The sequence below is a fragment of the Podarcis cretensis genome, assembly GCF_951804945.1.
Source record: "Podarcis cretensis genome assembly, chromosome: 12".
NCBI lineage: Eukaryota > Metazoa > Chordata > Lepidosauria > Squamata > Lacertidae > Podarcis > Podarcis cretensis.
The window spans coordinates 46,667,498-46,694,617 of NC_137181.1; the positions used below are offsets into that span (position 1 = coordinate 46,667,498).

A 27,120-nucleotide genomic window follows, 5' to 3' on the forward strand; every position below is an offset into this window, starting at 1 on the left:
TCCCTCTGACCACTCATTGTTTCCCACCACCAATTCCCAGGCTAGACTTATTTGTAAATATAGATAGAGAGGACTGGGTGGTACTTGTTCCTCTATTTTGGATAAGTATGTGAATTTTTGTTTGTATCTGATTTTAATGTCTGTGTTATATTCATTTGTATTGTGTAAGTCACCTTTGAAACAGTGTATAAATGAGACAGATGATGACCATTTTGTGGTTTGCTTTCCCCCCAATCAAACCATACATAAATTTTATGAAATAAGTAATTATGTTTGCCGGCCAACTGAAGGTAACTCTTCATGCATGAAGTACACTAAAGCTTGTTGTTGTTGTTGTTCAGTCGTTTAGTCGTGTCTGACTCTTCGTGACCCCATGGACCAGAGCACGCCAGGCATTCCTGTCTTCCACTGCCTCCTGCAGTTTGGTCAAACTCATACTGGTAACTTCGAGAACACTATCCAACCATCTCGTCCTCTGTCGTCCCCTTCTCCTTGTGCCCTCCATCTTTCCCAACATCAGGGTCTTTTCCAGAGAGTCTTCTCTTCTCATGAGGTGGCCAAAGTATTGGAGCCTCAGCTTCAGGATCTGTCCTTCCAGTGAGCACTCAGGGCTGATTTCCTTCAGAATGGAGAGGTTGGATCTTCTTGCAGTCCATGGGACTCTCAAGAGTCTCCTCCAGCACCATAATTCAAAAGCATCCATTCTTCGGTGATCAGCCTTCTTTATGGTCCAGCTCTCACTTCCATACATCACTACTGGGAAAACCATAGCTTTAACTATACGGACCTTTGTTGGCAAGGTGATGTCTCTGCTTTTTAAGATGCTATCTAGGTGTCATTGCTTTTCTCCCAAGAAGCAGGTGACTTTTAATTTCGTGACTGCTGTCACCATCTGCAGTGATCATGGAGCCCAAGAAAGTAAAATCTCTTACTGCCTCCATTTCTTCCCCTTCTATTTGCCAGGAGGTGATGGGACCAGTGGCCATGATCTTCGTTTTTTTGATGTTGAGCTTCAGCCCATATTTTGCGCTCTCCTCTTTCACCCTCATTAAAAGGTTCTTTAATTCCTCCTCACTTTCTGCCATCAAGGTTGTGTCATCTGCATATCTGAGGTCACTAAAGCTTATATGCCATTAAAAAAATAGTCTTCAAGATGCCACAAGGCTCTTCATTGTTTTTTATTGCGGGGCGAAACGTGAAAATAGTTCCTTAGTGACAGGGATCCACGAATGTGTATGGCTTTAAAAAATGGATTAGATAAATTCAAGAAGGGTGAGGCTATCAACGGCTCCTAGTAATGGCTCTGTTGTATTTCCACCATAGGGAGTACAGTATTATGTCTTGGCGTTGCTGGGAATCTCAGGACGGGTGAGAGTTGTGGCCCTGCACTGCTTTCGGGCATCCCAGAAACATCTAGTTGGCCTCCGTGAGAACAGAATGATGGATCCAGCCCTTATGGCAGGTTGTTAACACAATGCGGGCGTCCCTTGGCAACACGACGTTGTGCAAATTCCTGGTGACACTTTTCAGCACGTGACGCAAAAGCATTGGGAAACGAAGGTGACATTCACAGGGAAATTCACCACAGCTAGGTGTTGGGGCGCAAGCAACACTTGCAAGAAGTCTCCCACTTGTGTTTCATCCCCATTGTCATGGATGTGCCTCTCCCTGGAAATAAATCCACCATAACGGGGTGTTTAAGGTGCGTGCCTTTATCTTCTTAGTAGATTGCTGCAAATTACATTACACACACACACAATATCCCAGGAACATTAAAAGCAGCAAAGACTCTTCGGTGAAGCTTGGCCTATTTTCAAACCCCACCACCACACCTGTTCCTATTTCCTTTTAATATAACAGAAGGAGAGGAAATGCTGAGCTGGGAGGGAGACTGCAAAGTGGATGATGGATTTCTTTTTTAAAAAAGCAGGGCCTCTGATTTAGCAGCGTCGGAAGGAGGCGGACCATGCCTGGGTGTCAGCGAGCGCCGCTTGGCGACGGCAGCCGCTGATGCTGCAAACCAGGGGGCGAGGCGCGTTTCCTTTCCTCTCCGCCTAACGGAGCGGCGGCTGGCGGCGAGCGAGGCGCGCAAAGCGCAGGCGGCGAGGGGGGCTGCTGCTGCTGCTGCTGCTGCAAACTCCCCTTTTCCTTCCTCCGGAGGATACCGAAGACCCTCGGCAGGGAAGGAAAAAGAAAGCCACAACAGCTGCAGCTCAGAAGGATCAGCCAAACCCTCCCTGCTAGGGCACAGAAGGCTCCCCCACCCACCCACGTCGCCACCAACAACATGGATCCTGCAACCCGGAGGACCAAGGCGGAGGACGCCGAGCAGCTACCGCAGCAGCCGGAAGAAGAGGAAGAAGTGGATCCCAGGATCCAGGTAATGGCCAGGAGGGAGGAGGTTGGGGATCGTTTTCTTGGGGATCCGATTTAGCCCCCCACCCCTCCCACCGCTCACTCACGCCCCTTCGCGGGGAGCGCACATGGTGGGCGCATCGACGGGGGGAAATCGGCGTGCCGTGCGCATTTTGGGGAGGTTGCAGGGCCGGGCGCCTTTGATTGGGAAAGTGTGCGTGCGTGGCGCTCGCTTGCGCCTCTCCAGCCGGTTCTCCTCTCCACTCCCCCCCCCCCGCAAAAGCCGCGTGTAAATTCCTGAAAAAGGGGGAGGGGGCGTTGCTGGCCGCCATGCGCACCCCCCACCCTTGGGTGCTTCATTAGGTTTCTGCCAAGGTCCTTCTGCAGGCGGCAAAGCCAAGGGGGTCCGCCGATCGGTCCTTCGCAATTTTGCAAAGGGTGCTTTTGGGGAAAGAGGAGCCGCCTCTCCTCCTCGCCTTCCCTCTTCTCCGTTTCTAAAAAGCAGCAGCGGCGAGAAAAACCCACACCCTGTTCTGGTGGCGGTCTCTCTCTCTCTCTCTCTCTCTCTCTCTCTCTCTCTCTCTCTCTCTGCCTTCGGTCGTTGTCAGTGGGTCGGGTCCCTTGGGTTTGGGTTTGTTTTTTTAGGATGCCGTGCCAAAGGCAAGGGATCTGGCTCCGGGCGAGCGCTGGAGAGGAAGGGAGAAGGGTGGAGAGGGGCTCTCGCCCAGGGATGCCACAGGCCGGAGCAGGTTGCGCTAGAGCGCTTTTGAAGGTCGTGGTGGCGTCTTGCAAGAAAGAAAGGCGCTGGCTTATACTGGCTCAGTATTCCTACACTGTCTGGCAGCCACTGTCCGGGGTTCAGCCCCACTGGGAGATGCTAGATTTCGACCCTGGAGCCTTCTGAATGCCAAGCGGATGCTGTGCCACTGAACTAAGCCTTGTGCCCCCCATATTGTTGTTATAATAATAATAATTTATTATTTATACCCCGCCCATCTGGCTGGGTTTCCCCAGCCACTCTGGGCGGCTTCCAACAGAACACTAAGATACAATAACCTATTAAACATTCCTTCCAGTAGCACCTTAAAGACCAACTAAGTTAGTTCTTGGTATGAGCTTTCGTGTGCATGCACACTTCTTCAGATACCATCGTGTGCATGCACACGAAAGCTCATACCAAGAACTAACTTAGTTGGTCTTTAAGGTGCTACTGGAAGGAATTTTTTTTGTTTTGACTATGGCAGACCAACACGGCTACCTATCTGTAACTGGAACTATTAAACATTAAAAGCTTCCCTAAACAGGGCTGTCTTCAGGTGTCTTCTAAAAGTTTGGTAGTTATTTTTCTCTTTGACATCTGCTGGGAGGGTGTTCCACAGGGCGGGTGCCACCACCGAGAAGGCCCTCTGCCTGGTTCCCTGTAACCTCACTTCTCGCAGCGAGGGAACCGCCAGAAGGCCCTCGGCGCTGGACCTCAGTGTTCGGGCAGAACAATGGAGGTGGTTTTTGGTTGTTTGTTTATTTATGTACCACCTTTATCTTCCAATGATCTCAAGGTGATGTACATGGTTCTCCTCCCCATTTCATCCACACAGCAACCCTGTCAGATAGGCCAGGCGAAGAGCTTCATGGCCGTGTATGGATTCGAACCCCGCTCTCTCAGGACCTAGTCCAACACTCTATTATGTACCATTTCACACCACACTGGCTCCCTATAGTTTTAAAACCATTGACCACATTCCTGGCCGATATTAACAACAGAATTGACCAACTGCAACCTTGTTCGCAAACCACGAGCTCCAATGGTCTCTGTTTTACCAGGGTCAATCAAATGTGCAATCTTGCTTGGACACTAGCTTCAGCTAAGAGTTAGACGCTGAGATAACTGGTTACAACCAGAAGTGCATTAGTGCTTTGACGAAGATCCTGCTCTCAGTTTCAGTTACTGCCCCTCTCTGCTGTGCCGGTTCACAAATAGCGTCCCCTGCTTTAAATGTCCCACGCACCTGCAGTACAGGAAATGACAGTTCCTTGTCTCTTCTCATCCAACAAGCAAGCTGCTTTGAAATTCTCCAAATTAAGATATAGTGGAACCTCGGGTTACATACGCTTCAGGTTACATATGCTTCAGGTTCCCGACTCCGCTAACCCAGAAATAGTACCTCGGGTTAAGAACTTTGTTTCACGATGAGAAAAGAAATCGTGCTCCGGCGGCCCGGTGGCGGCAGGAGGCCCCATTAACTAAAATGGTGCTTCAGGTTAAGAACAGTTTCAGGTTAAGAACAGACCTCCGGAACGAATTAAGTATGTAACCAGAGGTACCACTGTACTATTATGTGCACTGTTTTCATGTATTGTCCGTAGAGACAAGAAAAAACCCTACGCCCATGAAAACGACAATTCCTTCCTCTTGTCGGTTGTTTTTGCAGGGGTGAACGGGGTCATGGCATCATAAAATTATACAGTTGGAAAGGGACCACACAGGTCGTCTAGTCTTATTCCCTGCAATGCAGCAGTTTTTCATCCAAGGTGGGGTTTGAACCCACGGCCCTGAGCTTAAAAGTCTTGTGTGCTACCAACTGAGCTATCCCAGCAGAGAAACTGTTTTCTTTCCCTCCCTCTCCTATGACAGGTTCTGCAGATGTCCCCATTAGGAGAGAGGAGTAGCTGAGCAGTATTGTCTCTGCCAGCAGGGACCAAAGAGATATTTCCATTCATTTTTAACACATGAAAAAGTTCTAAAAAATTCTCAGTCTCAGCAAATCAGTTGGGGAGCAAAATGATAGGTGGAGAGTCAGAAAGGGTCTTTAGCTAAATAGGTAACTTGAGAAATGAATGCAGCTGTCTGTCTTCATTGCTACATAGCCACCAGTTGAGCTCAAAACCCGATCGAAGTGTGTTTAAAATGGCCTTTGTGCCTTTCCCATGCATGCATACCGACAGTCAGAGAGATGCTGCCAGATGTTTGAAATGTCATGTTGTTAAGCTGATACATGAGGCAGAAAGTCCCTGGCTCAGATGTCTCCTGGCTCAAATGCCAGGAGGTGAGCTGTCTGCAAAATGAGGACCAAACATGCTCTGGGCTCTCCTGCCGCCAACAGAAACAAACACATAAAGAACCTATCGCACAAAAACTCTGCACATACGGTATGCAAAAGAATGAAAGACCATTATCCCCAGCGTTTGAAATTAGCCAGGCGCTAGGCGCATTTTGCAACTGGGGATTGAGAGAATGGGAGCGCTTTGAGAAGTCTTGTCGCCAGGGTGGATTTGATTTAAATCAAATCAAATCGATTGAAATCATGATTTAAATCTTTTTTTTCCCCAGAAAGACTTATTCTTGCTGGCATAATCGTAATATTTACAACCAGATGAAGGTTTCATTTTTGGAATAATAAATTTTCAGAGTAGTTTTTACAGTTGTATCAAAAACTGCTGTTTGGGTAGTACTATTAGAAATACATATAGACTGATAATTATGAAATTATTGTGTTGTTTAATAGTTTAACTGTTTATATTTGGACAACTTTTCTGCCGTACTTTATTGGAAGGAGAAAAACCACCATTTCCTTAATAACAATTTAAACAATTTATTTAACTGAAACAATAACATAGCATGTGTATCCATGTTTGTTAACTGATGTGGTTGAACAAGTTTGTTTTTTTAAAAAACAACAACAACCTTCGACTGAGTTTTAGCACACATGAAAAACTTAAACAAATCCTTATTTCCTGATAATAGCCTTTGGACTATAATGTAACTTAAATAGAAAACTATCTTTAGGAAGATTTTTCCCCCAAAAGCATTTTATTTTAAAAATCCAATTTAAATAAAAAAAAAAAAATCAAATTTAAATTTAAAAAAAATCAATTTATATTAAAAAAAATCTGATTTTTTGATTTCCCCCCAAAAAAAGAATAATTGATTTTTATCTACCCTGCTTGTCGCCATGTATGGCGTCTGAGACTCAATAATAAAATGGCTGGCACTGAGAGCACAGGGGGGGAAGGGTCTCACTGCCCGATTCCAAAGTAGGACCGCACATAATCTTTTCTATCCTAGTTTCTACCACTGATTATCCCCACTTCCTTCCCCCCCATCTCTCCCCACAAGGCCTTTGACAGCAGTGTCTCCCACCTGTACGAATTGAAAGCACAGACATTATATATGACATTATTATGTACAGGGACGCGGGTGGCGCTGTGGGTAAAAGCCTCAGCGCCTAGGGCTTGCCGATCAAAAGGTCAGCAGTTCGAATCCCCGCGGGGGGGTGCGCTCCTGCTGCTCGGTCCCAGCGCCTGCCAACCTAGCAGTTCGAAAGCACCCCCGGGTGCAAGTAGATAAATAGGGACCGCTTACTGGCGGGAAGGTAAACGGCGTTTCCGTGTGCGGCTCTGGCTCGCCAGAGCAGCGAGGTCACGCTGGCCATGTGACCCGGAAGTGTCTCCGGACAGCGCTGGCCCTCGGCCTCTTGAGTGAGATGGGCGCACAACCCCAGAGTCTGTCAAGACTGGCCCATACGGGCAGGGGTACCTTTACCTTTACCTTATGTACCATTTTTATCCTTGAAAATCTTTCGAAAGAAACAAGAAGACTGCTATCTTATCTGGCAGCTCATTTGTCAGGACTGCTGTCTCAAATGTATGCAAAGCAGGGGAACGTTGTTAAGAGCCCATATAAATACTAAGTATTCCTGGGTCGAAATATTGGACCTACTGGAGAGACCCGGGTTCAAATCTCCACACAGCCGTGAACCTTGGGCCAGGCATGCCTGTGAAGTCTTAGCAACCTCACAGGGTTGTTGTAAGGATAATAAAATGATATTTTTTTGGGGGGGGGGGAAAGGGAGAATCATGTATGCCACTCCGAGCTCTGTGGAGAAGGAATGGGATAAACATGAATACAGTGGTACCTCGCAAGACAAATGCCTCGTAAGACGAAAAACTCACAAGATGAAAGAGTTTTTCGTTTTTTGAGTTGCTTCGCAAGACTAATTTCCCTATGGGCTTGCTTCGCAAGACGAAAACATCTTGCAAATTTGTTTCCTTTTTCTTAAAACCGTTAATACCCAGGGTGCATTCAGGGGGTGCAGTTGTGACTTGACTTCGAGGAGCAACTCATAGCACGCGGTGTGGTAGCCTTTTTTGAGGTTTTTGAAGACTTTAGTGATTTTTGAAGCTTTTCCAAAATCCGTGCTTCGCAAGACGAAAAATTCGCAAGACGAAAAAACTTGCAGAACGAATTAATTTCGTCTTGCGAGGTACCACCGTAGTGGACGCTTGGGTTGCGAATGTGATCCGTGCGGGAGGCACGTTCGCAACCCGCTGCACATGCGCGGGCCGCGATTTGACGTTTCTGCGCATGCGCAAAGCGCGATTTAGTGTTTCTGCACATGCACACGCACCGAAACCCGGAAGTAACCCGTTCCGGTACTTCTGGGTTCGGCGTGGTGCGCAACCCGAAAACGCACAACCTGAAGCGTTTGTAACCCGAGGTATGACGTAATTAAATACTTTAGTTCTTAATTTTAGCAGGGTTAAGGTAAAGGTACCCCTGCCCGTATGGGCCAATCGTGTCCCATAGGGTTGTGCGCTCATCTCACTTAAGAGGCCGGGTCACGTGGCCAGCGTGACGAAGCTGCAACTGGAGAGCCAGCACCAGCGCAGCACACGGAAACGCCGTTTACCTTCCCGCTGGAGCGGTACCTATTTATCTACTTGCACTTAGTGGTGCTTTCGAACTGCTAGGTGGGCAGGAGCTGGGACCGAAAGACGGGAGCTCACCCGGCAGCGGGGATTCGAACCGCCGACCATACGATCGGCAAGTCCTAGGCACTGAGGTTTTACCCACAGCGCCACCCGCGTCCCTTTTAGCAGGGTTAGAAGAAAGGAAAAGGCGGTGAGGAATGGATACCTGGAATCTTAAACATAGGGGAAGAAAACCCTTTTCATTCTCTCGAATTTGGATCTTGCCTGTCGTTAAGCGATGGTTTAGGCCTCTTTTCCTAAGCACTGTTTGTTCTTCCTTAGATGCACTTCCTTGCCCTTCTGGGAGGAGTTCGGTTCCCGATTTGCACTCATGACTTGCAAGTCATAAAGAGGAACAGCTTTGGAATTGAACTAGAATAACTCTTGAAAACGTAACCCTCCGTTGCAGTCTTCAAAAGGTGTCCGAAGCCTCTCCCTCTTCCCTGTCCCCAAATCCGCCTCAACACAGAGGCCCCGGCGCCATAAATTTCGGCCTCGCAGTTAAAATGCCTTCCACCCTTCCGTTTCCATTTCACATTCCAGCTGAGGCCCCTCTCCCCGGAATGCCAGATGACACTTAATAACCCGAGTCCATCCCAGCTCTGTCGGTGTCGTATTTCTCAACATGTGCTGTTTTTTTGGCTTTCTTCCAGGGGGAACTAGAAAAGTTGAATCAATCCACAGATGCTATCAATCGGAGAGAAACAGAGCTTGAGGTACCATTTTTTTTTTTAATGCTTTCCTGCTTTGTACAAACATACATTCTTCTCGGAGATCTTGTATATACATTTTTAAGGTTGTTATTAGTGTTGGTTTTTTTAAGAGAATGGTATTTGTTTGGATTTTTTGTCTTGGCCGCTTAAAAAAAACAAAGCACACACACACACACCAGAGAAATGGCAAAATAAAAATAAAATGTCTGTGTGGACTAAGTCGGCAGACGAAGAGAAAGTAGGTCACACTTCTCCTGCTCAGACACTGAAATTGAACGACATTACTTTGTACAGTGCTTTGAATTTCATTCGTCCTGTGATATCCTGCCCCAAGGGATAAGGAGTGTAGCAATCAAAGTGGTAATTAATCCTACATGTAGGTATGCAAACAGCGCTTTTGAATTTGGTTGGGCTCCCTCCTTCTCTCTCTCGCCCTCCTGTAGCGCTTCCGCCAACGTTTGCGGGATCCTGAGATGCTGCCTCAAAATGACAGAAAGACTTATTATTTCTGCCAGATTTATATACAGCTTAATCAAAAACAGGGACGTGGGTGGCGCTGTGGGTTAAACCACCGAAGCTAGGGCTTCTCAATCAGAAGGTTGGCGGTTTGAATCCCTGCAACGGGGTGAGCTCCCGTTGCTCGGTCCCTGCTCCTGCCAACCTAGCAGTTCAAAAGCACGTCAAAGTGCAAGTAGATAAATAGGTGGGAAGGTAAACGGCGTTTCCGTGCGCTGCTCTGGTTCGCCAGAAGCGGCTTAGTCATGCTGGCCTCATGACCCGGAAGCTGTACGCTGGCTCCCTCGGCCAGTAAAGCGAGATGAGCGCCGCAACCCTAGAGTCGGTCACGACTGGATCTGATGGTCAGGGGTCCCTTTACCTTTTTAATCGAAAACAACCTGGAAAAGTCCTAAGAAAATGTCATAAAAGTCAACGGGCTTTAAAAACAGGAAGGCAAAATGAAAATATCAAAACGATCGTTAAAATGGATAGTTTTAAAATACAGATAGGCCGGATTCAATTTCGCATCTGGGTAGGCTCGCTTGATTTTTCTTTTTTTTAAAGAAGGTATCAAAAAAAAGACGGAAGCGCCTGCCTAATATTTATGGGTGCAGCCACACCAAAAGGTGGATTTCTCACAAAAGCAGAACGCATACTTGTAAAAATCCCAGTTCCGCAAGCACATAGTCTCAAAATGGATATGCTTGCGCCTCGCAGCTTTGCTCACTGACTGTCAAAATGAGGAAAGGTTGCCGCAACAGATAGAAAGCCGAAAATGTAGTAGTATATGTTAAGTACCCTCAGAAAGGTTTGAAAAGGGGGCATATGTCTCTCTCATTGTGGCAGCCAAGCATAGAACAAACAAGCCACAGAGTGGACCAGAATGTTGGACTGTGGGAATATTTCTCCCCTGCCACCATTTTACAGATCGGGAGAGGATGAGCCACACGTTTGACAGAACCGAAGGAGTATTGGGCATCGGCCTTAATGCTCTTTAGCAATCCTTGTACCGCTCTGCAAGCAAAGTGGATGGGGCCAGCCCTACCATTAGACAGAGTGTCATCAGAGGGCAGCAAGTTGTTAATTACGGGACTTGACCGTTGCTGCATTTTTACTGCCAGGGAAAGGCGAAGCTTGTGGGATTTTTCTGCTTCAGGTGCCAAAATATATTGGTCGGCCTTGAGGAACGGCTAAGGGAGCTGGGCATGTTTAGCCTGGAGAAGAGGAGGTTAAGGGGTGATATGATAGTCATGTTCAAATATATAAAAGGATGTCACATAGAGAAGGGAGAAAGGTTGTTTTCTGCTGCTCCAGAGAAGCGGACACGGAGCAATGGCTCCAAACTACAAGAAAGAAGATTCCACCTAAACATTAGGAAGAACTTCCTGACAGTAAGAGCTGTTCGACAGTGGAATTTGCTGCCAAGAAGTGTGGTGGAGTCTCCTTCTTTGGAGGTCTTTAAGCAGAGGCTTGACAACCATATGTCAGGAGTGCTCTGATGGTGTTTCCTGCTTGGCAGGGGGTTGGACTCGATGGCCCTCGTGGTCTCTTCCAACTCTATGATTCTCTGATTCTATGAGTACTCTGTGCCTCAAGGGCAAGGGCGGTGTGACATTTGCTGCTCTGCCTCGGGTAGCAAAATGTCTGAGAATTGAAGCTCTAACCTACTTCAGTCTGGTTGATCTCATTCCTGCAAGCTATGCTTTCCGTTGTTTTGGAGCACAGAACTGAATCCAGATGTTGGTAAACTACAGCTCCCATCAACCCAGAGTGCAGCTCCCCATACCCGGGTTAAATTCATGCATCTTTCTGCTAGGAATGGTGGTATGAAGTGAATCTTAAGGCAGGATGGGGAGCTTCGAGCTCTCCAGATGTTCACAACTTCCGCCTTCCCTGGTTATTGGCCTTGCTGACTTTGGCTGATGGGTAGAGCGTGGGGCTCTTAATCTAGGGTCGTGGGTTTGAGTCCCACGTTGGGCAAAAAGATTCCTGCATTGGAGGATCTTTGGACTCGATGACCCACGTGGTCTTTCCAACTCTGCAATTCTATGACTCTATGAGGTGTTGTCCAACAACAACTGGAGGACCACAGGATCCGCATCCTGTGCCTTAAATGATTTTTCTTGCTTCAGCTGCTGTTTAGAAATAAATGTTCACAAGCTGCTCAGTATCGTGCTGCATATGAAACAACAATAACAACAATATCAATTTACAGACCATTATCAGAAGATCCCAGGGCAGTGTACAACATTAAAAACACATTACAGAACACCAATGATAAAAAAATTAGTAAAAACATAATAAAATGCATGCTGACTGAAAGCAGATAATAGCATTTTGTCTTGGGGGGTGGAGAGAGGCAGCAATCATGTAGATTTTTTTTTTCTTTTTCCCTTTTGTTCTGTGCTCCCGTTTGTCCAATATCCTGGATTTGTTGTTCCCTAGGCCATTTTGAAAGAAACAACATAACGCTTACTTGAATGCTCCTTTCTTGTCGCCTGGCCTTTTAAACTTTAACTCCCTACCTCCAGCAGATGGTAACCGATGTTGTCAGTCAGGGACCTGCCAAAGGAGAAGAGGCTATTCTGGGCAGATGTCGCCAGTTCGGAGAAGAGGTCTCTTAATAAGTCCTCTGGGCACCGTTCTCCGCAAACAAAGGGCAGTTGAGGACACGGCTGTCTGTAATTTATGAATGTTGGGGGATGTTTTTGAGGCGGTGGGTCCCAGATGAGAATTGCACGAAAGCACTAATTTGCCCCTCTCTAATGTATGCCAGTGTGGGACACGGGTGGTGCTGTGGGTTAAACCACAGAGCCTAGGACTTGCCGATCAGAAGGTCGGCGGTTTGAATCCCTGCAACGGGGTGAGCTCCCGTTGCTCGGTCCCTGCTCCTGCCAACCTAGCAGTTCGAAAGCACATCAAAGTGCAAGTAGATAAAAAGGTACCACTACGGCAAGAAGGCAAACGGCGTTTCCGTGTGCTGCTCTGGTTCGCCAGAAGCGGCTTAGTCATGCTGTACGCTGGCTCCCTCGGCCAATAAAGCAAGATGAGCGCCACAACCCCAGAGTTGTCTGCAACTGGACCTAATGGTCAGGGGTCCCTTTACCTTTACCTTTAATTTATGCCGGTAATTCGGTCAGTAGCGCCCTGGTGGGACGGCAGAATAGCTAGAGAATGCATCCTTTGTACAGTGGGACCTCGGAAGCCCAATGCCTGTAAAGTCGAATGTTTCGGCTTCCGAATGATCGAAAACCAGAAGTGATTGTTCTGGTTTTCGAATGATTTTTGGAACGTCCAGTGCAGCTTCTGATTGGCTGCAGGACGCTCCTGCAGCCAATTGGAAGCTGCACCTTGGAAATAGAACAGAATTCTGGAACGGATTCCGTTCGACTTACAAGGTATGTCTGTACTGCTTTGCTGCTGTTTATACCCAGGTTACCAACCTTTCGAAGCCCAAGGACGTAGTTGGGTTTTTTCGCGGGCGCAGTGGGAAACCTCCCTCCTCCCTCCCTCAAACCAGCCCTTCTCCCAGAGGCTGAAAGAGGCAAAGAGAGCATGCGTGCTCACCCTTTTTCCAAGGTAAAGGTTGGGTTCCGTCGAATTACTCTGAGCTTTAAAAAGCACATTCTGCTGAAAGAGGAAGTGGGAAGCAGTGGCACTTTTCCAGCTTCCTCTTTCAGCTCCACGTACTTTCCAAGGGAGAAAATGGTAACCACTGTCTCCACCTTGTCCTTGGGGTCTATGTGATGGTGGTTCTGAGGCCTTGTGTGTGCCAAGGGAAGTTCTCAAGGGCAGTGGCGTAGCGTGGGTTGTCAGCACCCGGGGCAAGGCAAGTAATTTGCACCCCCTAACCCATGGATTTGCGCCCCCCAACCCGTGGATTTGCGCCCCATAACCCTAACCCCCAGATGTTGCGCCCGGTGCGGCCGGTCCCCCCTGCACCCCCCACGCTACGCCACTGCTCAAGGGCGCCATAGCCTTTTCTGTGGCACGAGAGATACGGAAGAGGTGGACCGATCTCTCCACGTCCTGATCTTTGCAGAGCCATCATTATTCTAGGTCTGCACGAATTGTGATCCATCGGGCTGCATGCTTGATAAACCTGGCTTTGACGTCTGCAACTATTGGTTAAGAGTTGTGGGCTAGGGCGACTCTGGTTCATATCACCACTCAGCCATGAAATTCAGGGAACAATGGAACAATGTTACACATGTGGTGGGAATGCCGACCTGTTAAACAATTCTGGAATGAAATTTATGAAGAAATCAAAAAGATGTTCAAAATATCTTTCAGTAAAAAACCGGAGGCATTCCTTTTAGGTATAATCATATTCCCGACAATCAAAGGAAAGTATTCCTTTATGCAACGACAGCTGCCAGGATGCTTATAGCAAAAAACTGGAAAGGGAGAAAAATTCCATCAGTGAAAGAATGGCAAATTAAATTTTGTGAATACATAAATCTGGCAACACTCACAGCATTTATAAGGGGACAATCGGACCAGAAATTATTAAAAGAATGGGATGTGCTAAAGAGTATATGAAAAAACATTGTTCTGGAGTAAGCATATCGGTATGTAATGAATGATGCTTACAGGGTTAAAGAAAAAGAAAAATGGTGTAAAAAAAGTACAAAGATGGAAGTAATCTACATTAGACACAACAATATAGTAAGAGTAAAAATTTTGACGTCCTAGAACAAAGGAAGGAAGTCAATATGTGTATATGTATATATTGACTAGATTAGAATGATGATATGGTTTTATTTGTTAGATGTATGCTTTTTTGTCTTGTTTTCCTTTTTTGTATGTTCTGCTTTTCTTTCTTGTTTGTATAGTATTATTTTGGATTCAATGTTTGTATTTTTTGTTATGATTTTGCATTGAAAATAAAATAATTAAAAAAAGAAAGAAATTCAGGGTGCTGTTTGACAGTTGCACTCTCTCTCAGCCTAACTTGCCTCCAAGGGTTGTTGCGAGGGGTGTTAGAAACTCAGATATATAAGCCAGGCTCCTTAAGCCAGGGTTGCAGTCGCCAAATCAGAACAACATGTTGCCGTTTTTGGGACAGGTAGCTTGAAAGTCACATTTTTTCCAATACGACTTTTTGGATGGGTTGCTGGTTAGTGTGAAAACAGTCGAACGCTTTCGAGGATCCCCAGGAATGCGTCTCCAGATGGTGGGAGGCATCCGGCGCCATCCTGGCATCTTCATTTGGTTGCAAGTGGGTGATAGGTAAAGGTAAAGGGACCCCTGACCATTAGGTCCAGTCGTGATCGACTCTGGGGTTGTGGCGCTCATCTCGCTTTATTGGCTGAGGGAGCCGGCATACAGCTTCCGGGTCATGTGGCCAGCATGATTAAGCCACTTCTGGCAAACCAGAGCAGCGCACAGAAATGCCGTTTACCTTCCCGCTGGAGCAGTACCTATTTATCTACTTGTACTTTGATGTGCTTTCTAACTGCTAGGTTGGCAGGAGCAGGGACCGAGCAACGGGAGCTCACCCCGTCGCAGGGATTCAAACCGCCGACCTTCTGATCGGCAAGTCCTAGGCTCTGTGGTTTAACCCACAGCGCCACCTGCGTCCCTTAAGTGGGTGATGGCCAGCTGCAAAATGCGCTTGGAGAATTTTGAGTGCTGGTCGCGAGGATAAAATGCTGCTAGGGTAGGAGAACCACAAGTGCCGTTATGATGTCCTTCAAAGAAAGGTGGAATATATAAATCCCTGCATTTGGGAGACCACAGTACAAGAATGACAAGTCCTGTTAGGTCTGGGGAATTGCGAGTTGTGCAGGCCTTCCTCATTTTTACATCCCTCAATGCCTGCGATAGGCTACTCTGTGGCAACTTCCAGCACTTCCCAGCTTCTGCTGCTGTGTGCTGTACGCCACTTTCGGTGCGCTACAGCTCGCTTGCACATTGAAGATGATTTGAGATTCTGTATCAAAATCATTGGCTGTGCAGAACCGACAGTCGCGGCAGTATAGATACTGGTTTGCTTGTTTTTCTTACGTATTTTGTGTTTTGGTATTTCAGTGCTGTGAATTGCCCTGAGATCTACGGATGAGGGTGGTATACAAATTTCATAAATAATGGTAGTAATTTACATGGCGGAAATGATTTCCATGGCATGTAAATCCAAGAATCGGCGGCTGATGCATGTATGTTCTCCTGTTAAAAAAAAACAAAGGTTTGGCTAGCAGCCTGCAAAGTCAATATCTTTGGCAGCCTCGGTTCTGCAAGACAATAAATAGCATCCTGTATCCTCTCTGCCCAATTGTTTATGGCCCCCTGGAGCGCTCGCTGCTCCTCCGATGGCTTGGAAGCCTGCTGCGTGTTGCTGCGGTGGTCTCAGCAAGGTAGAGAGCAAATGGATTGAAAGGCACTGGGCTATTGATGGTTTTGTATAAATTAATCTATTGCTTCTTAATGAGCCTTTGATTGGGCTTGGTTAAAATCCATAACTCCGTTGGCACAAAGTGCAGAGCCCAGCGCTAATGCTGCAGCCAAGGATTATGGAGGTCCTCCGAGGGATTTTTAATGCGCGGCTTTGTCTGGTGTTCCTGCTCCTGATTGAAGCCTTTGTGAAGTGAACTCTTCGCTAATACTGTTTTAAGACCAGTGAGCGCTGCTTTGCCACATCAGCAGTGCTCTGGCTTTGTGTGTGTGGACAGGATGGCTTTTTGATATGAAACATCTCCCCTCTGATAGTCAGCCCTGTTGCAAATGGGGTGTGGGGGTATCTCCACCTCTTTTTAGCCAGGCCCCGGCAGGCTGGTAAAAAAAATAAAAAATAACACAGCAGGGTAGTAACTTGAGTGCTTATTTGCAAAGCTCGAAACGGAGGGCAAAGCTTGTTGTTTAGTCGTTTAGTCGTGTCCAACTCTTCGTGACCCCATGGACCAGAGAACGCCAGGCACTCCTGTCTTCCACTGCCTCCCGCAGTTTGGTCAGACTCATGTTTGTAGCTTCAAGAACACTGTCCAACCATCTCATCCTCTGTCGTCCCCTTCTCCTTGTGCCCTCCATCTTTCCCAACATCAGGGTCTTTTCCAGGGAGTCTTCTCTTCTCATGAGGTGGCCAAAGTATTGGAGCCTCAGCTTCACAATCTGTCCTTCCAGTGAGCACTCAGGGCCGATTTCCTTAAGAATGGATAGGTTTGATCTTCTTGCAGTCCATGGGACTCTCAAGAGTCTCCTCCACCCCCATAATTCAAAAGCATCAATTCTTTGGCGATCAGCTCTCTTTATGGTCCAGCTCTCACTTCCATAGCATGACATGAATTGTGCATAAGCAGTTGATGCTGGTGGTTAAACATTTGCATAGCTTGGAAGGGAAAGCAGGGCTGGGAACTCAACCCAACCCCTTAGCCCTGGGAGGTCAAACTTCCATTGGCACCAGTGCAAGTTTTCCCTTCCAAGAATTTATTTTGGGGAGGGTCATTGGGACCACGAAGAGGGGAAAGGGTTAACTTGCCTGCACTCCATCCTGATGCTGGTTCAGACCAAACTCAGTGTTCTCATTTGTGGCAAGCGTTTAGTGATGCTTTGAACGTGAGCTGTGGCCCATATTTACGTATCCCTTTGCTGTACTTGAGAGCATAAAGTTCACGGGCACTGCTTGTAAATGCTGATCTCCGAGAACTAAGACTTAGTAATGAAGCTGTGTGTGTTTGGTGGGGGGAGAAGAGCAGGAAATGACTCTTGCTCATGCATGCATACTGAATTGGGAATAGGAAGGGTCACAGTGTGCACTTACACATAAATATATTAGTAATCTGCAATTCAGTTGACGCTATGTATCATGCGTTTGACCTCCCAAGTTTTATATTATCCTCTTCAGGGTTAGAATCATTGAGTGGGAAGGAACCACAAGGGCCTTCTGGTCCAAACCTTTGCAATGCAGGACTCTCTCCCCCCAAATAATTTTTTAACATTTGATTTTAAAAAGTATAAACATACAACATAAAATAGTTCCGAATCCAAATATTGAGATTACTCTGAATCTCCTGACTTCCCCTCATCCCTTCCCTGGGTCCTAACGGGATTACTATTTACAACTGCGTATCAATACTTCTCCAAATTTTTCATCCTAAATTATCCCTACTTTCCATTACTTTACAAGTGTGGTTAAAGTCCTGCTAACAGTGGACTTGTAAATACCGTATTTTTCGCTCTATAAGACGCACCAGACCACAAGACTGTTTTTGGAGGAGGAAAACAAGAAAAAAAATATTCTGAATCTCACAAACCAGAACAGCAAGAGGGATTGCTACGCAGTGAAAGCAGCAATCCCTCTTGCTGTTCTGGCTTCTGGGATAGCTGTGCAGCCTGCATTCGCTCCATAAGACGCACACACATTTCCCCTTACTTTTAGGAGGGAAAAAGTGAGTCTTATAGAGCAAAAAATAGGGTAAATTATAAACTTTCCCCATTCCTTATTAAAGTTCTTCTCTTCTTGATTTCTGAGCTTTCCAGTTAATTTTGCCATTTCGGCATAGTCCATCAACTTTGTTTGCCATTCACAATGCAACAACACCCATTCACTGTTCTTAACATATCAACACACCAGTTAAAATGGAATCCTTTAAAAGCTGACTGCAGTAAACGAAACTGACTGAGGACCACATATCCCCACTTAACTGGTTTTTCAATTGGGCTGATCCACTCACTTGTCCCGCCGTCCGTGACCTTGTAGTTTGAACCGGAATTTGCTGCAAGGTGGGCCAGCCTGGAAACAAAAGGAAAGGGGGACAGAATTAGATGATTTGTTCTGCTTTTAGGAAAACAGAATGCTGCACATAATGGTGATGAAGGAAGGAAGGAAATATTTAATGACCCATTGAGGTAGGGCAGCTGGTCAAGCGCTGGGAGGCCTGCAGCAGAGCAGCTGGGAGCGACAGCAGAATGACTGGAGCTTTGAGCCGATGAATAAGGCGCTTTGGCCAGAGTATGTCAAGGCTCTCCCAATTGTGGGGCAGATGTAGCCTAACAACCCCCCGCCACGGTTCATGTTCTTGGCAGTGTGGCGCAAGGCAGAATTTGAGACTTTCCCTTGTGCGGTTTAGAACAGCTGCCTCTGTGATTGGGGAAGTTGTTGAAAAATCACTGGAGAAGTTGAGAATCGTGTGAATGCGTCACAAACGTTAGCAACAAAGGGAGCTGCCTTAGGCAGAATCCATCTAGTTCAATATTGTTCACACTGGCTGGCAACATGGTTTGAGGCAGTGTCCTTCCCAGGAGATGCTCACAGCCCACCTGTTCTCTCTGGTCTTGACAGTGGCGTACCATGGGTTGCCAGTGCCCGGGGCCATGCAGAGGAAAAGACAGAGTGTGAATGCACATTCAGCTGCCTAACGGTGTCCGTGTCACCCAGGAGAAGGCAGCCGCAGAGATAAGAAAAGAAGAGTCATTCCATTGCCTGGAGAGGTCACTTCCTGGTTCGCATGCAGCAGCTGTTTTCAATGGAGCCCAGTGACAGAGGCACACTGAGTTTATTGAGGCAGCACTGGGTGTTGAAATATTGCACCCCTAACAATTTTGTGCCTGGGGCAATCGCCCCTGTGCCCCCCGACTAGGCCACTGGAGAATCTATATCAGACAGTGGCATTTCAAATTTCTCAGTGGTAATTCTGAGAAAGCCCCTGGGAGAGCATTTTCAGACTCTCTGAAGAATCTCTAACATGAAGATGCTCAAAATTCCAAAGGGAGACTCCAGTGAGAAGTTGGAATTTATTTGCAGACTTGATGTGATCATTTCTAAGCTCAACATAGACTAGGGCGTGGCTGCAGAAAGCCATTATCCTTCTTAAAGGGGTCCATGTACACATCTGGTGCCTTCCAGATGTTTTGGACTACAACTCCCATCAGCCCCAGTCAGCAGAGCTTTGCCAGTTCATCTTACATTGGGAGTAAGTTACCCTTTGCAGTTGCACAGTTGGGAAAGGGGCTGTGTGAATGGCTCCTAATGGTTTTTTTTGGGGGGAGACCCAAAGCCTGACGGCTTGAAACAGGAATATTGGCCTCACTCTGACTATTTAAACATTTAAAGAAAAGGGACCCCTGACCATTAAGTCCAGTCGTGACCGACTCTGGGGTTGCGGCGCTCATCTTGCTTTATTTGCCGAGGGAGCCGGCATACAGCTTCTGGGTCATGTGGCCAGCATGACTAAGCTGCTTCTGACGAACCAGAGCAGCGCACGGAAACGCCGTTTAGCTTCCCACCGGAGCGGTACCTATTTATCTACTTGCACTTCATGCTTTCGAACTGCTAGGTTGGCAGGAGCAGGGACCGAGCAACGGGAGCTCACCCCGTTGCGGGGATTTGAACCGCCGATCTTCTGATCGGCAAGTCCTAGGCTCTGTGGTTTAACCCACAGCCCCACCTGCGTCCTGCTTTAAACATTTAGTGCTGGATTAATAAAGCCAATTGCAAGCTAGAGCCCTACCCAGCTTCAAAACCGGCTTATATTACAATCAACAATTTATTCCTTTCTACTGGGGTAATGGGCTGTCAACAGAATCCCAATCCCTGCCTTGTGGGTTGTCAAGAGGATAATGGAGCTTCTCCGCTATATGAACCCCGGGAAGAGAATAAATTTCACTCCCATGCTTGCCTGCCATATAGCTGAGAATTGAGCGCTGTGTATCTGAAAACCTGTCATCCTGTGAAGGGCAGGAGAATCATCTTTGTCTGTCTTTCAGGCCTGGAATTCAAAATTTGGGATATCTGGAGGGGTGTGTGGATGGGTGTAACATTTGCTTTGTTCCTGCTGCTTTAAATCACTGTGTGGTTTAAAAGGGCCTTGAAATCTGTCTGGTTTCTCTTTCTTGAGACAGCATGTTACGTCTATCATGAGAGGAAGTCATCCTGGTATACTGGGGACGGAATTATCAGCCGTTTTTTGCTACTCAAAAATCCTTTTCTCCCCCAAGAGCAGGTTTTGTTTGTCCTTGTCTATTGATGTATATTAAATACAGGCTAGTACTTGAAATTATTGGAAAAACGAAAGTGCTTATAATACACCCAAGTCTTTAATTTCACAGAAAGCCCCATCTTATTTAATAGGATTAAGCTGCTCACAGTAGGGTTATGCCCAGCCACCAACGCTCCAGAAAGTACATATTATGGTCCTCCTGTCTTGTTTTCCTGTCCTATTTTTGCAGCTGCTCAATTATAAAAGCTGATGTCATCCTAGCACGTAGTTCTTAAAGAGAGTCAGAAATAAGCTTTTAGAGACGTCGGTTATAATTAAAACGTTTGCTTCACCAGTAAATGAAACGTTGTGTTGCTAATTATCATCCTTTTCTGGCTTGCTGTTGGGATGTTAGACTGTGTGTGTGTGTGTGTGTGTGTGTGTGTGTGTGTGTGTGTGTTAATCCTTGCAAGGAATTGTAGAGTTGGAAAAAAACACAAGGATAATCTATTCCAACCCCCTGCAATGCAGGAATCTTTTGCCCAATGTGGGGCTCGAACCCACAACCCTGAGATAAAGAGTCTACATGCTCTGTTGACTGAGCTATCCCTCAGAAGAAATGGTTACTCTTCAAAGCTGGAGTTAGATAGACAACAGCTCCATGCTGCTTAGTGGACGATGCCATTGGAGAGAGATTTCTGGGGTCCCCTACTTTGCCACCTGTGTCAGTCAGAACTTCTTTTCTGGTATTTATAGCGCAGATTATGGAAAGATGTTGCTAACAAATACATAGTAAAAGGTAAAGTCCCCCTGGATGGTTAAGTCCAACCAAAGGCAACTATGGGGTTGCGGCGCTCGCATCACTTTCAGGCCGGCGTTTGTCCACAGACAGCTTTCTGGGTCATGTGGCCAGCATGGCTAAACTGCTTCTGGCGCAACGGGACACTGTGACGGAAGCCAGAGCGCATGGAAACGCCGTTTACCTTCCCTCCACAGCGGTACCTATTTATCTACTTGCACTGGTGTGCTTTCTAATTGCTAGGTTGGCAGGGGCTGGGACAGAGCAACGGGAGCTCACCCCATAGCGGGGATTCAAACCGCTGACCTTCTGATCAGCAAGCCCAAGAGGCTCAGTGGTTTAGACCACAGCACCACCCACATCCTAATTAGATAGATAGCTAGATAGTAAGTACAAAGTATATAACTATTATAACCTCGCCACTTATGCCATGCAGTGGTGCAGCGTATTTGCATCATGCCATGAACAGCCCAGTCATTCTTACCATACTGACACAACTGGGCTTCCTGGTCCCTGATGAATCATGCAACCAGCATCTTCCTGTGCCAGGCAAAATTTTGGGTGGAATGAATGGGGAACTTGAGAATGATGTAGTCAAGCACTGATTTCCCTAGATATTGGGAGGGATAGACACAAAGCACTGGGCTCCTGTTTCTAGCGGCAACCTTGCATTTGTTGTCATCTTGCCTGGCAGCAGACTAAACTACATCACAAGAGTATTGTGACATCAGCAGTGCCATCCCAGCCAGGCTTTGGAGCAGATGGTCAAGACCCCACCCCTTGAGGTGGTGAGAAAGCTAGAAACAACATTCTGCTTGACGGTTGAGTTGGTATGGCAGCTAGTGAGATATTGGGCAAGGCCAGCAATCGCGTATTCCCTTGTAATGGTATAAAATATCACTAAATAGGCATATAGGAACAGCATGTTGTTGCAGCCCAATCTGTCTTGTGTTTAGGAAACATTGCACTGAGGTGACACACATTAAACCTAGATTGCTGTTCGTTTAAAAACTCTGGTACCATTAATATAAATTCAGCAGTGTAAATATGTTTTGATGGATGTAACAATGGATTACAGAATGGCTTAGTTTATGTAAAATATGCTGGGATATAGGGTAAGCAAAATGAACCACCAAAAGAAAAGAAGGGAAGGCATTGATTTAAGGTTGTTTAAATGAATATTTTGAAATGTAATTCAGAAAATTTAATTAAAAAATTATATACAAATAAGCCTAGATTGCATTCCATTGAAGGTGACACAATCAAGTTACAATGGAGATATAGTGCCCAAACAAATATTACAAATATGGTCACAGCTGAAAGGACATTATCAGTTAGTGCTAAGGGGGGAAAGGGCCCCAGAATCACTCTGAAATTTCTAAAAGTTGAAAAAAAGCACCCTGCAAAAACCATTTGTTTCTTTTGAGGAATACAGAAATTCATGTCCGATTTTTTTTTTAAACTTGAGAGGGTTTGACCTCTGTTCAAATCTAGTTGGCATCGCCGGCAAAAGTTGGTAGATATTATATACACATATTGGACATTTATCTAAGGCTTTCACTGTCACAATGATCTTTATTTACTCTCCAGAAATTTGAACGGCACACGTTTTCTTATTTACTCCAACAGCCGTGATCCTTAAGGTTCCTCCATGTTGTTCAGGATGGGCAGGCGTAGTGTATTACAACTACGAGAATCGTCTCCTGACACCTTTTTGCTTCCCTTTGCTGTTGCAGGATGTGCGCCAGAAATTCCGCTCCGTCCTGGTTGAGGCTACAATAAAACTCGATGAGCTAGTGAAGAAGATTGGTAAAGCTGTGGAAGACTCGAAACCCTACTGGGAAGCTCGGAGGGTTGCCAGGCAGGTAAGTCGAAAAGCCTTCGCTATTAAACGGGGAGGGTGTGACTCTAGCCACACAGAGTACACTTTAGCCTGCTTTGGAGCATGGTTGGCAGCTTCATATACTGCAATTGTTCATATACTGCAATTGTTCTGTGCTGGCTTTGGTCCTGGCTTGTATTAAGGGTGTGATCTTGGCTTATTCCCTCGGTTTGTGGAGCCAGAATTCCCCGGTTTGGACAGAACGAAGAACTGGTTGCATACAAGCCAGGAACTTCGAGCCAAAGTTGAAGGCTTGGCCCCAATACTCATTCCTAGCTTTATAAACCATAGTGAATTATCATCCAGATCTGCCCACCAAGAGTACAGTGGTACCTTGGTTCTCAAATGGCTTGGCTCCCGAACGCTGCAAACCCAGAAGTAAGTGTTCCGGTTTGCGAACGTTTTTTGGAAGCCAAACATCCGACATGGCTTCTGTTTGAGTGCAGGAAGCTCCTGCAGCCAATTGGAAGCCGCGCCTTCATTTTCGAACAGTTTCAGGAGTCGAATGGACTCCTGGAACGGATTATGTTTGAGAACCAAGGTACCACTGTACTTTCATAAAACCAGTGCTTTTTTCTTTATAAAAACGTTTAGGGATACTCTCATTTTGACTCAAGAAAATCACAATTTTATTGTTAATAAATACTAAAGTACAAAGATTCACAAAATGTTTAGGGGTATGGTTTTTGAACGGTTTCGGGAGTCGGAACAGACTCCCAGAACAGATTAAGTTCGAGAACCAAGGTACCACTGCACAAAGATGCTGTTTATATTGTGCGATGTGTAAGCATTTGACAAATATCATTGTGGATGTTTCAACTGTGCGTAATGGTCGCGGGACTGATGACACCGTTTTTCTCCTTCTGTACCCTCTCCGGCTGCTTGTAAATATCACCCACGCACAAGTAAACTCTGAAAGGACTTGCTCTATTTTCTTCCCCCGTCCCCGCTAATAATGATCTGTCAGATCCTTCCAAAAACCTATCTGCGTTCCTGTGATTCCAAGCAATTGCGTCAGAGCACAACTAATTATCGGTCTTGGGATTTCCATCTCTTTGTTCTGATTTTTAAAATCCCGGATGCGCAGAAGCTCAAATTGTAAATCGATTTTAAAAAGCATGTGGGTGTGTTGTAATTTGAAGACGTTTGGGCGTTGCTTACTCACGGGCTTTTGGGGTTGCTATGGAAACTGATGGCAAACTAAAATAATGGAGGAGTTTCTCTCTCGCACTTTCTCTTTCTGTGGTTTTGAACCAAAAAGGAGAACAAAAAATTCTGGTGGCATTGCTTAAAAGTGACTGTTTGTGGCTTACGGTGTGAAAACAATTGTGACTGGACATGGCTGTGTGGCTGCTTTGTGATCATCATATTGTGACACGCTGTTTTTAAATCTCATAATAGTGACCGAGATGGCTTTCTCTTCTTACCATACCCCCCTTGATCCAGTTTTGATTTTATGACCAGCAGACAGTATGGCTAGACTCAATGGTGCATTGAATCGAACAATGATATTCAATGGTGCAATTGTAGTTAATGCCCTCGGTTTGTTCTCTTGTAATGATTAGGAAAAAAGCACTCCATCCTCAGGCCTTTCACTTTTGTGAGTCATGGGGCCAGCTCTCATGACCCCACATTCTGGAATTATTTGCAGTGTGCGCTCATTTCTCTTAGGAGCAGTGAGCGATGAAGCAGTCGGGTGGCTGTGTCACAATGGAATCTAAGCCTTGGTTATTACTAATGGAAAGGTGAGCTGGGATCTGGGCTTGTAGTCCGAGACAGGTGGCTCTTTCTATAAACCGTCAGCTGAATTGGGTGGGAGCTCCTCAAAGTCATCTTCTTACCGGCTTATAAATTACTTTTCATGCTTGTTTGTGGTCCTAGTTTGAAGGAAAGTGATTAGGCTCGTTGACAACCCAAACATACTTGTCATCAATTCTTTTGCTCCGATCATGTTTGTAGCTTACACTGGAGCACTGTTTGTGCAGGGTGCAGCTTGCAAAAAAGAAAAAAGAAAAAAGAGGGTGAGACTAGATGTCCTTTGGTGGTCCCTTCCAACTCTACAATTCTATGAAAAAGGCTTGTGTGGCTAAGGTAGAATAATGAGCTGCTGCTGCAAAAAAGGTAAAGGTGAAGGACCCTAGACGGTTAAGTCCAGTCAAAGGCAACTATGGGGTTGCAGCGCTCATCTTGCTTTCAGGCCAAGGGAGCCGGCATTTGTCCACAGACTTCTTTCTGGGTTATGTGGCCAGCAGGACAAAACTGCTTCTGGTGGAACAGAACACCGTGACAGAAGCCAGAGCGCATGGAAACACTGTTTACCTCCATGCCACAGCAGGACCTATTTATCTACTTGCACTGGTGTGCTTTCAAACTGCTAGGTTGGCAGGAGCTGGGACAGAGCAATGGCAGCTCACTCTGTTGCGGGGATTCGAACAGGCGACCTTCCGATTGGCAAGCCCAAGAGCCTCAGTGGTTTAGAGCACAGCACATTGTTCCCGCCACACACACAAGGAGAGAGAGTAAACCCAGCCTGTGTTGGCTATCCCTTTGCTAATTCCGGAGCTGCTCTTTGACTTGGTTGCACTTTTCGGATGTTATGTGACTGCGTGGAGAAGGGTGTGGAGCGGAATTGCACACGATCCAAGTTACAAGAAAGGCAATTCTGACTAGACATCAGAAAGAACTTTCTGACAGTAAGAGTTGTTTGACGGTGGAATGGTCTCCCTCGCGAGGTGGTGGGTTCTCTTGCTTTAACATTTCTAAGCAGAGTTTGGATGACTATCTGTTAGCTGACTATCTGACTATCTGTTAGATGAGATTCCTGCATTCCAGGGGATTGGACTACAGTGGTACCTCGGATTACAGATGCTTCAGGTTACAGACGCTTCAGGTTACAGACTCCGCTAACCCAGAAATAGTACCTTCGGTTAAGAACTTTGTTTCAGGGTGAGAACAGAAATCACTCGGCGGCGGCAGTGGGAGGCCCCATTAGCTAAAGTGGCACGTCAGGTAAAGACAGTTTCAGGTTAAGAACAGACCTCCAGAACAAATTAAGTTCTTAACCCAAGGTCCTTGGGCAATTCTATGATTCTAAGTGTAGAAATTGAAATTGTTCCATGATTCTACATCCAACATTCATGTGTCCATAATAAGCCCCCACGCATATATAACTGAACACAACAGAACATCTGTTGGGTGTCCTGAAAAACCAGAAATTCTGATTACATTCAAAAGTGATTCCAGCTCTGATTTTAAAAACTATTCTCAACAAAAAAAAAATCCACATGTTAAAAGCAGATCCGGTCTAAAGTTACATCCATACCATGCATTTAAAGCAGGTGGGTCTCTCCAAACAAACCTGGGAACTGTAGTGTGTTAAGAGTGCTGGGAATTGTAGGTTTGCAAGAGGTAAATTATAGTTCCCAGGATTCCTTTGGAGGAAGTCATTTCCTTTAAACATACAGTCAGTCGATCGTTTGAATCACCAGTGCCATCCTCAGAGTCGTTAAAATTTCACTTTTTGCTTTTTTGGAACTTGGGGTAAACTACGCGACTGTACAGATTTGCCCTGTCTTGCAAAAACACTTCTTGGCAAGAGCTGCGAGGAAGGATGAGTTCTGAGAACAAAAATCCTATGTCTGTGAAAATGGGGCAGAGTTGGATTCATGTTTGGCCGGCCGCCACGGAGTCGGTGACAAGCGAAAGAGCTGGCGTAGTGCAGCACAATAACTGGGTGACCTCTTCTGCTGACGCAGTCGTGCTTGGTAATCGTCGGTAGCTCGAGGAAGTTTCTTTCTTTGTCCAGAAGAGAGAACCTTAGAGACTGAAAATATTTCTGTGTTTCTATAGGAAGATCAAAATCCACTGGAAGGTGGCATAGCAAAGCGGCTCTGCTGTGAAGTGCATATAATTGTTGAAAATGTTCTATTATTATTATTATTATTATTATTATTATTATTATTATTATTATATTGAGTTTATATACAGTGGTGCCTCGCAAGACGAAATTAATCCGTTCCGCGAGGCTCTTTGTATAGCGGTTATTTGTCTTGCGAAGCAAGCCCATTGACAGCTTAGCGGATTAGCGCTATTAGCGGTTTAGCAGCTTTTAGCGGATCAGCTGATAAGCGGCTTAGGGCTTAGGAAAAGGGGGGGGGAGGGAAAAAACCACGCAGGAACTCGCAAGACATTTTCGTCTTGCGAAGCAAGCCC

The 27,120-nt window shown here is 46.1% G+C and overlaps 1 protein-coding gene and 1 long non-coding RNA gene across 4 annotated transcripts in view; one reads left to right on the forward strand and one right to left on the reverse strand.

Moving 5' to 3' along the window:
* Positions 1-1,932: 1,932 nt before the first annotated feature.
* SH3BP5 (SH3 domain binding protein 5) overlaps positions 1,933-27,120 on the forward strand; it is a 55,603-nt gene continuing 30,415 nt past the window's right edge. The window contains exons 1-3 of one of the 2 annotated variants that reach the window (XM_079947384.1): positions 1,933-2,380; positions 8,757-8,819; positions 22,763-22,891. In XM_079947384.1, the coding sequence (XP_079803510.1) occupies positions 2,288-2,380; positions 8,757-8,819; positions 22,763-22,891 (285 nt within the window). In that variant the 5' untranslated portion in view covers positions 1,933-2,287. Of the gene's footprint in view, positions 2,381-8,756; positions 8,820-21,772; positions 21,857-22,762; positions 22,892-27,120 lie in introns of those variants that run through there. The other variant, XM_079947385.1, reaches the window with a different exon arrangement.
* On the reverse strand, positions 11,053-21,756 carry LOC307199539. 2 transcript variants are annotated; one of them, XR_013832015.1, is made up of 3 exons: positions 21,511-21,756; positions 17,879-18,042; positions 11,053-11,958 (listed from the first exon to the last, which is right to left on the reverse strand). It is a non-coding gene; the product is annotated as an uncharacterized lncRNA (long non-coding RNA). The 2 variants fall into 2 exon arrangements; XR_013832016.1 differs by having other exon boundaries at positions 11,053-11,876; positions 17,955-18,042; positions 21,511-21,750.